At 31.3% G+C, this 15,722-nt stretch overlaps 1 protein-coding gene across 1 annotated transcript in view; it reads left to right on the forward strand.

Moving 5' to 3' along the window:
- The first annotated feature begins 363 nt into the window (after positions 1 to 363).
- Positions 364 to 15,722, forward strand: part of LOC107441929 (chloride channel protein 2) — a 70,829-nt gene continuing 55,470 nt past the window's right edge. Inside the window, exon 1 of the mRNA XM_016055343.4 lies at positions 364 to 519. Coding sequence (XP_015910829.3) covers positions 445 to 519 — 75 coding nt within the window. The 5' untranslated portion in view covers positions 364 to 444. The remainder of the gene's footprint in view (positions 520 to 15,722) is intronic.

Genomic DNA, 15,722 nt, shown 5'->3' on the forward strand with positions numbered 1-15,722 from the left:
CCTTGCCATCAGGCTGATCGTGGGAGGTTTTCGTGACTTTCCTCTCCATGTAATGCAAATGCGGGTTAGTTTCATCAAAAATACCTCCACGTAGGCAAATTTTGTGTACCCAAAATTGGGTAAACGACGGTTATAAAATAAAATAGAAAAACAGTCTCATTGTTCTCAAATTCAACTTAATTCTGTTCAACACATTATGTGAAGAGAAAGTTAAGACGAAATTTAAGTAATAATATGTTTTATTCGTTTAGGTGTTATAGAGAAACAGAGGCATAAAAGTAAAGTACCTTCTTACAACATTTTTAGTGCGTTAAATATAGAAAGAACAATCAGAAAACGTGTCGCTGCAACAGCGAGTAAGAAATGCCAACGCTAGAGGTCGTTTTAAAATAATATTGATTTAAATACATTTTTATTTTGCTAGATCACTTTGTTTGCAAATAAATGTTGATATTAAATATTTGCCATCCTCTGGAAAGTATTCCAGAGGAAGATATTAAAAATGAGAAGATTCAAACAGTAAGTTGTTTTCTAATTTCGATATTTCTTTCAGTCAAGCAACAGTATATGATATGGACTTGATTTTTTTTTTTAATATTTGGAAATACTTTTGATTACCATTAGGGCCGGATTAAGCACACGCGGGGCCCAAGCCATTTTAATTTTTGGGGCCCTTGGATAAAAAAATTTTCTCGTATGTTTTTTATTTATTCAAATACAAAGTATTTATATATCTTTTAATTTAAGAAAGCAAATTTAAAATAAAAATAAATAATAATAAATTAAATTTTACTTTATTTTGTTTAGTTAGAACTAAAAAAATTATCTTACTTTATTAATATATATTTGAAATTGATTTTTTTTTAAAAAAATCATTGTTTTTCTTAATTTTTTTAAATTTATTTTCAAAAAAAATTTTTTAAGGGGTTCCCTAATCATTGGGGGCCCTAGGCCATGGCCTAGTCTGGCCTAGTGGGTAATCCGGCTCTGATTACCATCATAATAATGTCAGGTGTAAAACGAAATAAATAATAATTGGGTGTTCTTAATATATATTTTTAGTCCTTAATATACAAACAGTCCGTTATATATATTTTTAGTCCTTAATCTATAAACAGTTCTTAATATATATTTTTAGAGAGAAAAAAAATGGAGATTAAAATTCATGCAAATCAAACGTAGAATATTATTATTTAAGTGAGAAAAAAATGCACACTTTATTCAACATAGATCAGTCATTATTGAGTTCAATTAAGACAGAGAAAAGTTTTTTAAAATTAAAACAGGGAAGACAATTTGAAACTCGCTTGATTAAAAACTTCATTCGCTTCAAAAATATACAAATTGGAAATAACAGGTGACATGTTTCAAGCGCTCAAAAACAGGTGCCTATTTCCAAAACTTGCCATATGAGAATGAGAAGAAGCAAAAGTGATTTGAAATACTATATAACGCAAGATTGCGATAGAATTTTTTTTCCATTTTTCGTTTGCAACTTTACATTTTGAATCACTTTTGTTTCGTCTCATTCAAGTCTGGTAAGTCTTGAAAATGGGAGCCTGTTTTTTAGTGCTTGAAACATGTCATCTGTTATTTTCAATTTGTATATTTTTGATCGAATGAAATTCTTGATTAGATAGCTTAGAAGTGTTTTCAGCACAAAGTGAATGCTCTACAGGCCCGCAAGATAAATAAATTTGTTTTTGATGATTATTTTAATCATTATTAATGATTTATAAATGACGTCACACTTTTTTTTCAATATTTTTAATCTCCCCCCCCCCCTTTGACACCAAGTGTCACATTTAACCATACCCTTGTCCCCCTTGTTGTAAAAATTATTATTAATGTTTTTATTAATCTTATAAAATGTTTGAGTTTAACCTTTTAAAATGTTTGTTGAGATAATGTGACGTAAAATAATTAATGTTGTAGAAATCTTCTACGAAAATAAAAAAAGTAATAACCTTCAAAAGGAAAACCTAAAATCTATTCTGTGCATGTTTATGTGTATATTTTGTGTTCTATCAAATGTTTTGTTCGTCAACGAATCAGTAATTTATTCGTTCTTAAACCATCGCGCCAAACACTTGTTACTTGTCACACTATTTTACATCAAGGTATGCTAGTAGTACAAAAATAAAACACATTGTACAGATCATATTTTAAATTTTGTTTTTTAACTTTAATCTGTCTGTATTACTGACATTTGCGAGTATAATAATAATAATGATTAAATGTGCACTTATTTTGATGAAAAAAATACACTGACTAGCTATATAAAACATATTGCCACACAAACCCCTCAAAATTTCACAAACCCCTCCCTCCTCACAAAGTAACATGATTTGTAGACATTTCTGTTTTTCTTTTGCTTTTCTAAGCTTTAATAATGATGAGTCTATATTTGGAATTGTTTTTATTTTATTCATCTGTTTTTGCTTTTAACGAATGCCCGTCTAATGACAATCGCTCGTCATGGTTTATGCACATTACTTTCCGACTTCTTATGAGCTAGGATTCATATATATACGTACAATGGGTAGAACACCTTTTATAAACAGAGAAGATTTAGAGTTTTATTTATACTTAAAATTGCTTGTATATCTCTTTCGCGATTTTCAGTGGTGGATGCAACTCATCAAAATTGACTTTTGAACAAGTTAAATAAATAATTGGGATTCCCTATGTAAGAATTGGGTTCTTGCACTTCAAGAAGAAGGAGATCACAGATACCCACACATGTGACCGATGACGTCAGCATCAGCTGATCATTTATAAGCAAAAAGACGTATTAAAGTTGAGCTAAGTTTCTCCACATAAGTTAGAATGTTAATTAACGTGAAGTTAATTAAATACAGCTCCACATCGCACATTGAATTTGTTGAAATATAATTCTTGCTCGTCAACGTCTTTTACTTAACTTAGAGTTATTATTGAAGTTATACTTCTTATGCGATTTCCAACAAGGTTGCGTTAAACGTTTAACGCTACATTTTTATTGGCCGGGAAATCACGTGGTGGGATCCAGTTTACCCTCATTCATTTCCATATTGTTTTGGTTCTCACTAGCATAAAAATAATAAAAGTCATAAAAGTATTGTTTTTCTATAAATATTTTTTTAGTTTGATTTGATACACATATAATTTAATAGGATAGTATTTTTTATTTTCAAATTTAGTGGATAACAATTGTAAAAAATGAGTGAAAACAATCCCACGGACAATGCGACGGATTTAAGGTTATGTCAAGGTACGTCTCTTGTGAATATCAATTGATTGTTAGGTTTTCACTTTTGAAATTACATTATGACGCATTCACATACATTATTAATACAAATACATTTTCCATGGCGAGACGATGAGGAACCACAAGCACTTCCACTGGTTCAAGAGGTCCACGAGGGAAAAATGCACAATAACAGTTATTACAGAGCACGGAAGCGAGCGGAGCAGGAAAAAGAGTCGTTGAATAGAACTAGCGATCCTTCTACGACTGCTGATTCTTCTACAATTAACGTCACAGGTTACGAAGTTTAACTTCTTCCGCGCGGAGGGACTCCACGCAGTATTTTTTTTGTTCATGCATTTTATTGTAACCGTGATACATTTTTGTGCGCCTGGCAACTTCGATGCATAATAAGTTTCTTTATTCTCTACATGGCTTCGCGCCTGTGTTTGTGCGAATGAATATATAGTGATAGAATTGAAATCTTCATGAAAGAATCTTTGTGAAAGAATGGAAAGAACAGCTGTGTTAGAATGAAAAGAACAGTTGCTAACGTAAACAAATGTCACGTTTCAAAAACCAATCAGGGTCAAGAAACCCACACTACGTCACTTGCAGGTATCCAATATGAGCAAAGGACTTGATTTTTGTGGGTTAGGAACGAAAATAAGGACCAAAATATCGTGGAATGAGGGAACGAGAAAGGAACGGATGACTTTTAGAACAGAGGTGCTGGTAATTAAAAAAAGTGAAACTCGTTTTTTATTTTCTTTTTTTTTCCCCAGATGTGTGATGGCGGGAAGCTGGTGACTCAGTAATTCCGATCTAATCAGTCAAAATTCTTCTACGATACTCAAAATTATATTTTCTTATTTGTAAATAAATATTTTTTAAATATAAATGTTATTAAACATTTATGGAAATGACGCTACCACAAAGCTGAAGTATAGAGTTCTTATGTTTAGTTCCAAAAAAAAAAGACGGAAAAAAAAATATAACGACTCATTCTTTTTTTTCTATTTTCAGTACCTCTGTTCTTTAAGTCATCCGTTCCCCGCTCGTCAATATTCCTTGAGATTTTGGTTTATTATTTGATTCCCTCTTCAAACCCACAGAATTCAAGTCCCTTGCTCAGTTGAATTGTACTTGGGAATCACTAGTTTCTGAAATCAGAACGGTCGAATACGAATGGGTTTTTTTCTTTTGGGAATTTGACAAAAAAACTTCTTTATTTGAACTTGAAGTTCGCCTTAATTCCATAAATGAGTAATAAAATTTTACATAAAAACATTTACATACCAAGAAGAAAATATAATTTTGAGCATCGTTGAATAATTTGAGCAGAAATATCGGAATTACAGAGTAACCAGCTTCTCACCATCACTTTTTCTCCGTAAATAATTAGATCGGAATTTTAAAAAAAAATGACTCTTGCCACTTTAATTTCCAGCACCTCTGTTCTAAAAGTCATCCATTCCCCTTTTGTTCCCTCATTCCTCGAGATTTTGACCATTATTTTAGTCTCTTTTTAACCAACAAAAACTAAGTCCTTAGTTGGAATGTTGTTGGGAATAATTACATTATTAATTTAGAATTATTTTAATCTTTTAAAAAAAAATCGAAATATAATTTTAAGAAATACTCTCATATTTTCTAATATCGTTCGTTCTTAGGCCTTTTTCGCAAATCTAGAGACGCATTGAGCATTGACGGAAGAGAGCATTTATTCAGCTCAAGCCAAAACTAAACAAGGAAGTCACAATTGCAAGGAAGAATTTAAAAATTGGAAATAGGATTTTATTAAAATGAAAATGCATTCAGTATTTATCGATGAATGCTGTAAGAACTAAAAGCTGCACAATAATCATTTTTGGAGATCCATACTCTTCCAAAACTGAGATTCAAAGGACAGAATTCAAAGAAAAAAATGGACCGAAATTCTAAATGGCGAACATTAGTATGAAAAAGCGAGAATACATTGCGAAAAGAAGGCACAAGAATTATAAAAGACTACATCAGAGTATAACTTATTTTCAGATCATTATATTTAATACTTCTAAAGTGTTTATAATTAATAAATTTTTCAACCATTTTATTCAAAATAACCGAACTTTTAAAGTAACTATTTATAGTTAGAAGACATAAAAATATACGGAAACTTCATGATTGCTCCAAGCCTACCTGAAGATTTTTTACAGTTAAATAATAGGGACAGAGCACGCCTTATCCCTAAAGTAATACGTCTAGCGTAAAATATAAAATTTAATTATAATATTTCTTTTAATAAAAAATTTTTTCCTTATATTTTTAAGGGGGAAAGGAAAAGAATCAAACAAATTTAACAGTAAAAATGAGTTCATGGAAAATTATATCATCGTCTGATCGCTAAGTGTCGACTTTTTCAAACAGGGAAAGCTTCGAAACATCATTCTATAAAAGTGTGCGAAGGTCACAAATACCAGTCAAGCTTAAAAATAGAGACATTCACCACAGACCTTCCTGGAAATGCGTCTAAGCGAAAAACATCCCCAAAACAATGGAACGAGGGTGTCCTTTTCACAATTTAAACAAAAACAGAACATCCGATAAAATAAAAATAAAAAAAAACGTGGCAAATGAAATTGCATTGGGAGAAGAGAAAAAGAACAAAATAAAACCATTGGCGAGAAGTTCTTCATTGTAATTGATTCTTAACTGTAGTTGATAGACCTCAGTTACGTAGAATTCAAAAGAAATGGAATTAAATCTGTATATAAAAAAAAAGGAACGATGTTTCGTCTACCTTTCATGTAGGTGAGATTGTGGTTTGGAAACATCAGCTGCATATACGTATTTAATCATACGGTCACGAATAGTCTGAATTTTTTTCATCTTTCTTTTCCAAGGCAATGTTTCATGTTGTCTATAAACAGACTGAAATCATTCTGGATTCAATAGTTACTATTTTGTTTCAAGTTTAGTACCTTGAGAGAGACAAAACCGTAAAGTTATATTGTTTTTTTTTTATTTCTGTTTAGAGATGTACTAATAAATACGTTTACTTTTTTTTTAAAAGAAAAACTGAATACATAAATAAGCCATTGAATTTTAATATTTTTTTTTTGTACTCATAAAAATTTTTAATGAATTTGATCACCACTGAAAATTAAAGAACTAAAGCTAATATTGTTGTTTGTTTATTATAAATATCATTATTATACTTTATGTAAAATTTCATGTTACGATATTTAGTTGTTATTTTACAAATAAAAAAACTGTAAATAATCTTAATAATAATACTTCTGAATAAGTTATACGTATTTATTTTTGAGTAAGTTATGTTCATTTTTTTCATAAGTTATATTTATTTTTGAATCAGTTATATTCCTATTTCAATACATTTTATGTGAAACTGTGTTAAGTCAACAAAAAAATAATGATTCCAAAATAATAATACAAATTTTAAAAGCAATATTTAAAATTACTTTTTCTCGTTAATTACTTTTTTACAGCAAATTACATTAATTATTTTTTTACAGCATATTGCTGAATAGTCTTTAAAGGTGTAAATATTTAACGAGTACTTTTGATAACCCAAAACTAAATGAAAATTTTGATAACAAGTTTGTAGTTACAATGGTAACCGAGCAAAGTTATTAAGTCAAAATTTTATCCAATCAGAATCGGAAATTAAATGTGTGGAAGCAAATCTGCGTTAATACAAAAAAAAATTTGCGCTCTTTTAATTGAATGATTTTTAATTTCGACGAAACAGTCTTGGTTTTTTTCAATTAAATAATTCTTAATTTTAATGTAACAATTTTCTTGTGATTTTTTTGTTTTAAATTATCGTCGAGTAACAAAAGTGATTGCAAAACAGTTAGGGGGTGAAAGGAACTAGTAGGGTTGCTCATGAATGCCAAATGCTCTGAAACCTATTTTGAAATTATTAAAATAATCCCAACCTGCAAACTTTTTTGTTTAATTAAAAAAAATTAATCATAATAATGAATTAATGTCAAAAAAGTACCAAAATCGAAAATTGTACGAATGTAGTAAAAAAAAGTATATTCTCAATTAAATTTAATAAAATATTTTCGGACCGACCGGCCTGTGTAGGGGGCAAGGAACTGCCCTTGCATCAGAAAGGTTCTGGGTTCGAATCCCGGTCAAGGCATGGATGTTCTTTCCTTCTCTGTACTATCTGTCCTCAATGTGGGAGCGATGTTGGCCCACCTAATATGGTGCCCCTGAAAGAGAGGTCAACAAAATCGTCCTGTAAATGCCCGAATTGACGGATGTTAACCCAGGTGGGCATTGAAAAAAAAAAGTATTTTCGGATAACAAATAACTAATTAATTTAATAATAATTAACTAAATGTATCAAATTTTTGGACTGTGCTGTAAACTACATTTTGAGTAAAACCTGGAAATATTATCAGCTACTTATGTTTTAAACCAAACTCGAGAAACTGCTGCTATTTTAGGTTAAATTATTAATAATTATAATAATTTCAAGAGTAAATATATTTAAAATTCTTTTATAAAATTTAAGACGAAAAGCTTCTAATGAACTGTTTCTTAAAAAAGAATAATACTCAAAATATTAAATACAAAATATTAAAAATGTAATTGATATATACTAATATGCCAATCACATGATTAATATAATGTATAATCCAATTGATTTAACATTGTTACTGTACTAATGTAACAATTAAACGATTGATTGAACAAGATTGATTGCTACTGTAAGCTTCCTAATGTATTAATTTAAACAATTTATTAAACCAGTATAACCGCAGAAAATTCTAATTAAAATGCTCTTCGCTGTTTTTAAAACTTAAATTTTTTTTTCTTTTCAAAATATACATGGATCTGTAATGTTGTTCCGAAGAATGTGTTCGAATCATTTTTATGATCGACCGTCAATCTTACTGTTGTTGTATCATAAAGTGAGAAAAATATATGTATCTAGCTGGGAATGATGATTAATAGGTCACTGTTAAATATTTTTCTTTAGTTATGTCGAAACACAAAGTAAACATCCGCAAAAATCTTTAGCTGAAGAAATACTTCTACAAAAAATCGTTTGTATCTTTTTTTTTCGTAGAATTCTATTTCTTATTCTGAAGAATTTTCGTTATTTTTTTTTATACTTTATATCCCTTTCAGTCAATTTTTTCTCAATACTTTCTGTTGAGACATTTATTCTACATCCATTTTTATGAACTGAGACATAGGGTTTCTCAGTTCCTCCATTCCATTTTTCAAATAGATTTTTGTGGTGCACCTCTAGCATTTTATTTAATTTTATTAATGCAAAGAAGAATCGTTTTAAGTTTGGTTGATTTTGGCATAATTGCGATCATTGGCGATGAAGGGATCTACTTACGAATCTTATAAACAATGGAGAGTGAGTGTTGTATTTCATTTAAATATTTATTGCAGTTAGATAACGTATATCTTTAAAGGCTGCACCGTGGTCAATTATTCTTTTAATTTATTCTTAACCCTAAATCCGATGGTATACACGTTTGTGAAGTTCATTATCTATAACAGGGGTAGTCAAGCTCCTTGATATCGAGCCATTTTTCAAAATTTGAAATTTTTCGCGAGCCGCAATTAAATACGTATTTAAAAGGTATGCAAAAAAGGTATCAAAAATTTTTTTCTCACATAAATTATATTTATTGAAAACATATTAAAAAAAGTAATAGTACAAAATATGTGTATTGAATTTAAATATTAAAAATTAAACGCATTTATTTTACTTCTCTAGATAATTCTTTAAAATTTGGTGAATAATTGGTGACAGCACTTCTCAGTAATTCTTTGAGATGCTGGTTAGTTTATACTGATCGGTGTTTGGATTTCACGAATTTTAAAGTTGAATAAAATGATTCAAATTTTTAGTGCCAGGCCAACAGGTACAAGAAAAAGAGGACGACCAAACCTAAGATTTTTAGACTGCCTTGGAAAGGACCTACAAGTTTTAAGTATAATAAACTGGAGAACCTCGGCTAAGGGAAGAATATCTTGGTATAGGCTTGTTGAGAAGGCCAAGGCCCATCCTGGGCTGTCTTGCCAATGAGAAGAAGAAGAAAATGATTCACATTAGTACGTTGTTCCGATTATTGAAATATATCGACAGGCAGCGTTTTTTAATTCAGGATATTTCAAATTAGGTACAAATTTCTAAAATTCAGTAATCGACGTCGACTTATATTTGCATTGTAGAGCTTGATCTTCTTGCATCTCTATTAATTCTAATTCTCCGGATGCTTTTTTTGTCATAATTATATTAATAATGGAAAACTCACCTTGAATTGAACAACGTTGCACTTAGTCTTTCATATTTGTTCTCAGTAATTTAAAAGACATTTTGGAAGACATACGGAAGGATAATAATTTTTTTTAAATATAATAGCACAAAAATGAAAAAGGAAATCGGGTACATTTATCAAGAGCCAAAAATAATCCTTCAAAGAGCCGCATGTGGCTCGCGAGCCGCAGATTGGCCACCCCTGATCTATAATATAAAATCATACTTCTTTGTTTTATTTTTTGATTTAGTTTAAGCCTTCTAATTGAAAACAAAATCACGTGGCAATTCTTAGGGGTCTATCAGATATGACGTAAGCACCTTTTTTTATGATTTGCTTATTTTAATTGACCTGGGAAGGTATGAGCAATGCTTACGCAAGACATTAAAATTCCCTTTTTATCAAAAATTTCTTAAAAAGCAAAAAAAAAAAAAAAAAAAAAAATTATGTTTTGAAAGTGTTTATTTTGGAAAAAAAGTTAAAAACAGGGAAAGAAAAAGTGAGAAAAAATTCTTTGAAGGGTTTCAGTAGTCAACAGTTTTAAGCACAGATTCTAAGAAAAAGTAAACAAAAAATTTTATAAGGTGAATTAAAACTTAAGTTCTGTTTTGTACACCTATCTCCTATTGAGGTCAATCAAAGTTACTAAGAGATTAAAATCAGTTAATTTTACATTATAAGAATTTATAAATACACAGTATAATGGTTTAGTGGCATTGAACTGTCATTCTGAAGAACAAGGGCTCGATCCCACAGTGGCAACTTTCCGATCGGTGGGTACCAGCTTGTCTAAGAAGTAAAAGTGACCTGTGCGCAATGCTGTTCATGTTAGCACAATCATGCCGTTGGGGACTAAATAGTGGAGCCGTAACCTTCATGTTCCGTCTGGTGAACAATAAGCTATTGCGAGAATGCTTTTTTTTACGTAAATGAAAAACACGTTCTACTCTGAATCCTATGATTTAGAAATTGGAAAAAATCCTTAACTCCTTAGATTTAGAAAAAGAAATTTTTTTTGAATGTATTCAAGATACTCTCTATGGATTTTTTTAAAAAATCTGTGTAATAAAATAATCTTTTACTCTAAATTGAACCGACATTTTTAATAGTTTGAAGTAAAAATAGAAAAACAAAATTTTGTTTGAAGAAAAAATCAAAGAAAAAAAAAAGTAAAACTTAAAAAATAAATAAATAAATAAATAAAAATGATCTAGTGTATGCATCCCAGAATTTCTGAGAAGCTTTCTGCAGCTGATAAAATTTAAAAGTTCACATTTCTCTACAACATATGTTCCCAACGTCCGCCCCAGAGGTCTCTGACGATTTTTAAGGGACCGCTAGTAAGATAATAAGTATTTGAGGTGTATCGAGTTGTTGTAATTGTAGTTCATTGCGTCGCTGCACAATGGGCTATTGGCGACGGTTTGGGAAATATCCCTGAGGATGATCCAAAGACATGCCATCGCAATTTTGATCCTCTGCAGAGGAGATGGCACATCCGCTTCGGTAGCTCGCCGACCTCCACGCGAAGTCGAGCACTTTACGGTACCAATACCGCACACCCTCGGTCCCTACGCAGACTGATCCAAGTGGTCACCCTCCCGCACACTGACCACAGCCAGTGATGCTTGACTTCGGTGATCTGGTGGGAACCGTGTCTAAACGATCAGTATCCACTGCGGGACGGCGATGTGTCCAGGATTTCTAGAGTGTCACTAAGAAACTATAGTAAAAATTAACATTGTGTACAATTATTATTTATGTACCGTGGTGGCTCAGGAGGTAGAACGTTCGCCTCCCAATAAGGCGAGCTGGGTTCGATTCCCAGCAATGGCTGTTCGAAATGAATTCCACACCCAGCTCGCACCGACCACAGCGCTGATGTAAAATATCCTGAGTGGTAGACGGATCATGGGTTAGAATCCCCGTGCAATCAAGCTTACCGTTGAAGCTTTTCATGGTTTCCCTCTCCGTGTAACACAAACGCGGATTAGTTCCGTCAAAAAAGCCCCTCCCCATGAAGGTCATAATTTCTGCCATACTTGATACAGGAATTACCTTGTCTTCTGAGTTGGGTTCAAAATTACAATTTGGTATTCGTAAACTCAACATTTTTGTGGTTTTTCACGACGGTTATAATTTTTTTTTTCATTGGAGCTACGGTGGCTCAGCGAGTAAATCGTTCGCCTTCCAATGAGGTGGCCCAGGTTCGAATCCCGGCTGCTAGTGGTTGATATGAATTTTTTTCCCCGACTGACCATAGGGCTGGTGTAAAATGTCCTCAATGGTAAACGAATTATTGGTTAACATCTATTTGTAGTCAAGCTAACCGTGGGAGGTATGCGTGGTTTTCCTCCCCATGTAACGGATTTGTGGGTTAATTCCATCAAAATATCCCTCATGAAGGTTCGTTTGCCCTGACTCTTGATCCAGGAGTTACCTTGTCTTCTAGGTTGGGTTCAAATTTACAAGGCTACGTAGCTGAACATTGATAGTTGTAAACTGAGAGTTCAAAACGGGTTGTTAAATAAAATGAAATCATTCATAATTTTTTGGTTTTGGCATGAAAGAATAATTTATATTTCTTATTAAGCAAATAATCTTTGTTATCAAATTATCAGTTATCAATTAAAATTGTTAGTTATAAAGATTTAATAAATGTTGTTAAAGATTTTGTAATTTCTTAAAAGATCTAGTAATTGTTAGATCTAAAATTTTGTTAAAAAGTGAAGAAAAAAAAACACCTTTTAACGATAAAACTGTAATTATCATTTAAGGACGACACATTGTTTTTCGTATGCATTTGAAAATTTTAATCCTTGCGTTTTCTACAAATTTCGCCTAATTAGGCAGTATATTCTTTAATAATACAGACTTTTTTTTCTCTTTTTTTCACATTTATTCTCAAAGTCACACATTTATAGTTCGAAAACGTAAGAAAATTTTTGTTTAATTAAAATTTTGTTCATTTTTCTTTTTAACTTTCAACTCGTTTTATATTTATGATTTGAATATATTTTTAAGTTAACTGATTGGTCTAATTTAAGTGTGTTTCTCTTTTGTCTAATAATTTAAAGGGATATAATCAAAATATATAGTTATAATTAAATATACTCTCGAAAATATTACTCTCGAATTTGATTTTGAACTATGTTTCGATCATTATTTGCTAGCAGTACTAAAAAACTCAGGGATTGCAGGTCGACTTTGATTACATTTAAAAGCAAAAATGACATAATTCATTTCATATTTTTGAAATTGAAAAAAATGTTTAATTACGTAATTAATTTAAACAGAAAAGTGATATGTTGAATTTATTTTTACGTAAATAATTTTATTGTGCTAATATTTTTGTTTCGCGAACAAGTTATTTTAATCAAAATTAGAACAAAAACGTTTTCAATAAAAATGCATTGGTTATTTGATATATTTTCAATGATTCAAAGGTATACATAGTTATAGAAGAATATCATAACAAAAATTTCAAAACTTTAAAAGAGGCAAAAATTTTTCGATTATTTATTTTTAATTATTGTATTATTTTTTTAAGGGGTGTTGCAAATGCTTTGACTTACAGGGCAGGTGGTGAACCAAAACAGTTTCGGAACGTAATCTCTACGCAAGTCATAAATGCAAACGATTTATGAGCAAAGTATCATTAAATCATTCGTAACTACGGTACAATGCACTAAAACAATACAAATATTTTTTTAACATTTTTAATTAGTTTCAAGGTTAAATATGGATTTTACAAAGAAACACGAATTTTAAACATGTAAAGTAAGTCATGTTTAACATTTTTTGTTAAGTGTCATGCTGACCTTTTATGTCATGATAGATGGCGTGACAAAATAATTTTCTAAATGATTAACGCATGGAAAAGGAAAGCATACAAACAATGAAAGCGTAAAAAGAAAACGATTCTTGCAATCGTAAAGAAATCGTTTCAACTTAATGTCAATCAAGTCGTTTTATTTAAAAAAGAAATTTTTTTCGAAATTTATTCATTGATCTAAGTTTATATGACAATCAATTTAAAAAGGGGAACATGGCATATAATTTTTCAAAGAATCTGTTTTATTATTTTAACGTATTTCGTCAATATTAACATTTTTGAAAATGGTTGTAAAAGTTTAAGTTGATATAAAAATCAGAAAATATGTTTATGGTTCGATCATTACGTACATTGTGTGTAGAAAAAACTTTCGCAATTTTTAATGGTGTTTTCACCAAATTTTTTTTTCTTTTTAACTCTAGCTGACGAGGTGACTTACATTTTCATCCGACATTTTAATTTTTGTTTAAATAATTTAAAAAGGCGTCAGGATAGAGAGCTCACCTCCCAATGGGTTGACCAAGGCACGAATCCCAGTGATACGGTCAATTAGTGTTCTGCTCCCGGTTTGCACTGACCAGTTTCTGACGCATAATATCCTCAGTGGTGACAAATCGTGGGTTAGAATCTCCTTGACATCTGGCCAGTGGCGTAAATAAGATTCCCGCAACCCCCGCGGAGCGGAGAGGGACGAACGAGGTGTTGTTGCTGTTGTTGTTTCTTATGCGACTTGCCACACTAGGAAGCTTGCTTGGTAAAACCGAGAAAATTTAAGGCAGAGGGTGCGTTTCTTATTTTCAGTGGCGCCATCTATGGCCAAGAATTCGTCTTCAGCCACGCACACGTCACACCCGTTTATAGTGCGGACCCATTCATACATCCATTCATTCATCCACAAATTGTAATTTTTGACCTGGATCAGAAAACGATCGATCTCCAATCCAGTACCCCCAGAGGTTATTGATTTGTTATGGGAACATGGAGGACTTAGCGACTCGACAGATTTAACGTGCATCAGTCACCATTTACTACACGGGGAGTCTTCGGCCGAACTCTCGGACATGGGCCCAGCTCCCTACCGACCAGGCTATCCTAGCGTGACGTTAGCAATCAAAATAATCGAAAATTTTCTTAATTATTTTATAAGAACTCTTTTTTTTTTTGGAAATGAAAACTGTTTTATTACGTATACTCAAAACTTCAGAACATTTACCCAAAATCAAGTGTTCTTAATCAATTCAAAAGTGGAAGCCATTTCATGCAGAAAAATATTAAAATGCTTTGGAAATTACCTTTTATTTTGCTTTAAAAATAATTCGTCGATGTGTTTCGTGTGCGAATAAATATTAATTCAAATCGTTTCTATGTTGTGGTTGCAAATAAATATTAGAGAGATTTTGCTGGAGTTTGTCTTACGTTAACCCTAACCTTATTTCCTACTCCATAGCGATTCCACAATTTTTAAGGAAATTTTCACGCATGCGCTGTGAAGCTTAAGTGGCGCTAACGATGGAGTTCGAAAAAATTGCAACGCTATGCAAAATCAAGTTAATAGTGACACTTCAGCCACCATATTTTAATTTATAAAGAATGCTTTTATTCCTTGCGTTATCCAATCTAAGAGTAACGGAATGATTGAAAAAAAAAACTGCGCATGTGCAGTTAGTGATCAGTTAGAAAAGCGGTTAGAGATATTGTTTTGTTGGAGATGTTATATTGGAAAGAGCTCCTTTGTGTTTGAAGAATGATTATTTGTAATAGTTTAGTTAAACATAAATTGTTATTTAATGTTACTGAGACCTTTGTCTGTGCTTATATGATTGAAACCTGCGCATACAGATACTAACTACTATGATCCTACACATGCTAGAGCCTTATACGGCTTTATTTTAAATTTAAATTTTAAACATTTAAGCAAAATAGTTATAAAAAGACACTTCACTTCGCAAGTAGTTATTATATTCTAAATCTCATTGTTCATTCTTTGTTCAAATGTATAATCCATTACGTTATTGCTTAATTTTGTTCAATACCTCATTTCCGATGCAACTGTCGATCTCGTTTGATTTGTTGTCCGTACAATCGATAAAAAGGAAAAAATATTTCATTTTTTTAAGAAAAGAAAGTTTTTAGTCTCGATTCAATTCAGTATAAGTTAATGCCTCCATCACCGCTTTTTCACGAAGTTTTCGCTGAGCATGCTTTTCACTGACATAACTCAAAAACTGACGAAACAATATGAAATTTTGCACATTTGAGAAACGGGGATCTTTGAGCATTCTGATATCAAACTGTTATTAATTGGGTATAATATAAAAAAAAACACAACTACTTCCACTTAGTAGAAATAACA

The sequence above is a fragment of the Parasteatoda tepidariorum genome, chromosome 1 (assembly GCF_982258835.1).
Source record: "Parasteatoda tepidariorum strain Cologne lab strain chromosome 1, Ptep-v5.0, whole genome shotgun sequence".
NCBI lineage: Eukaryota > Metazoa > Arthropoda > Arachnida > Araneae > Theridiidae > Parasteatoda > Parasteatoda tepidariorum.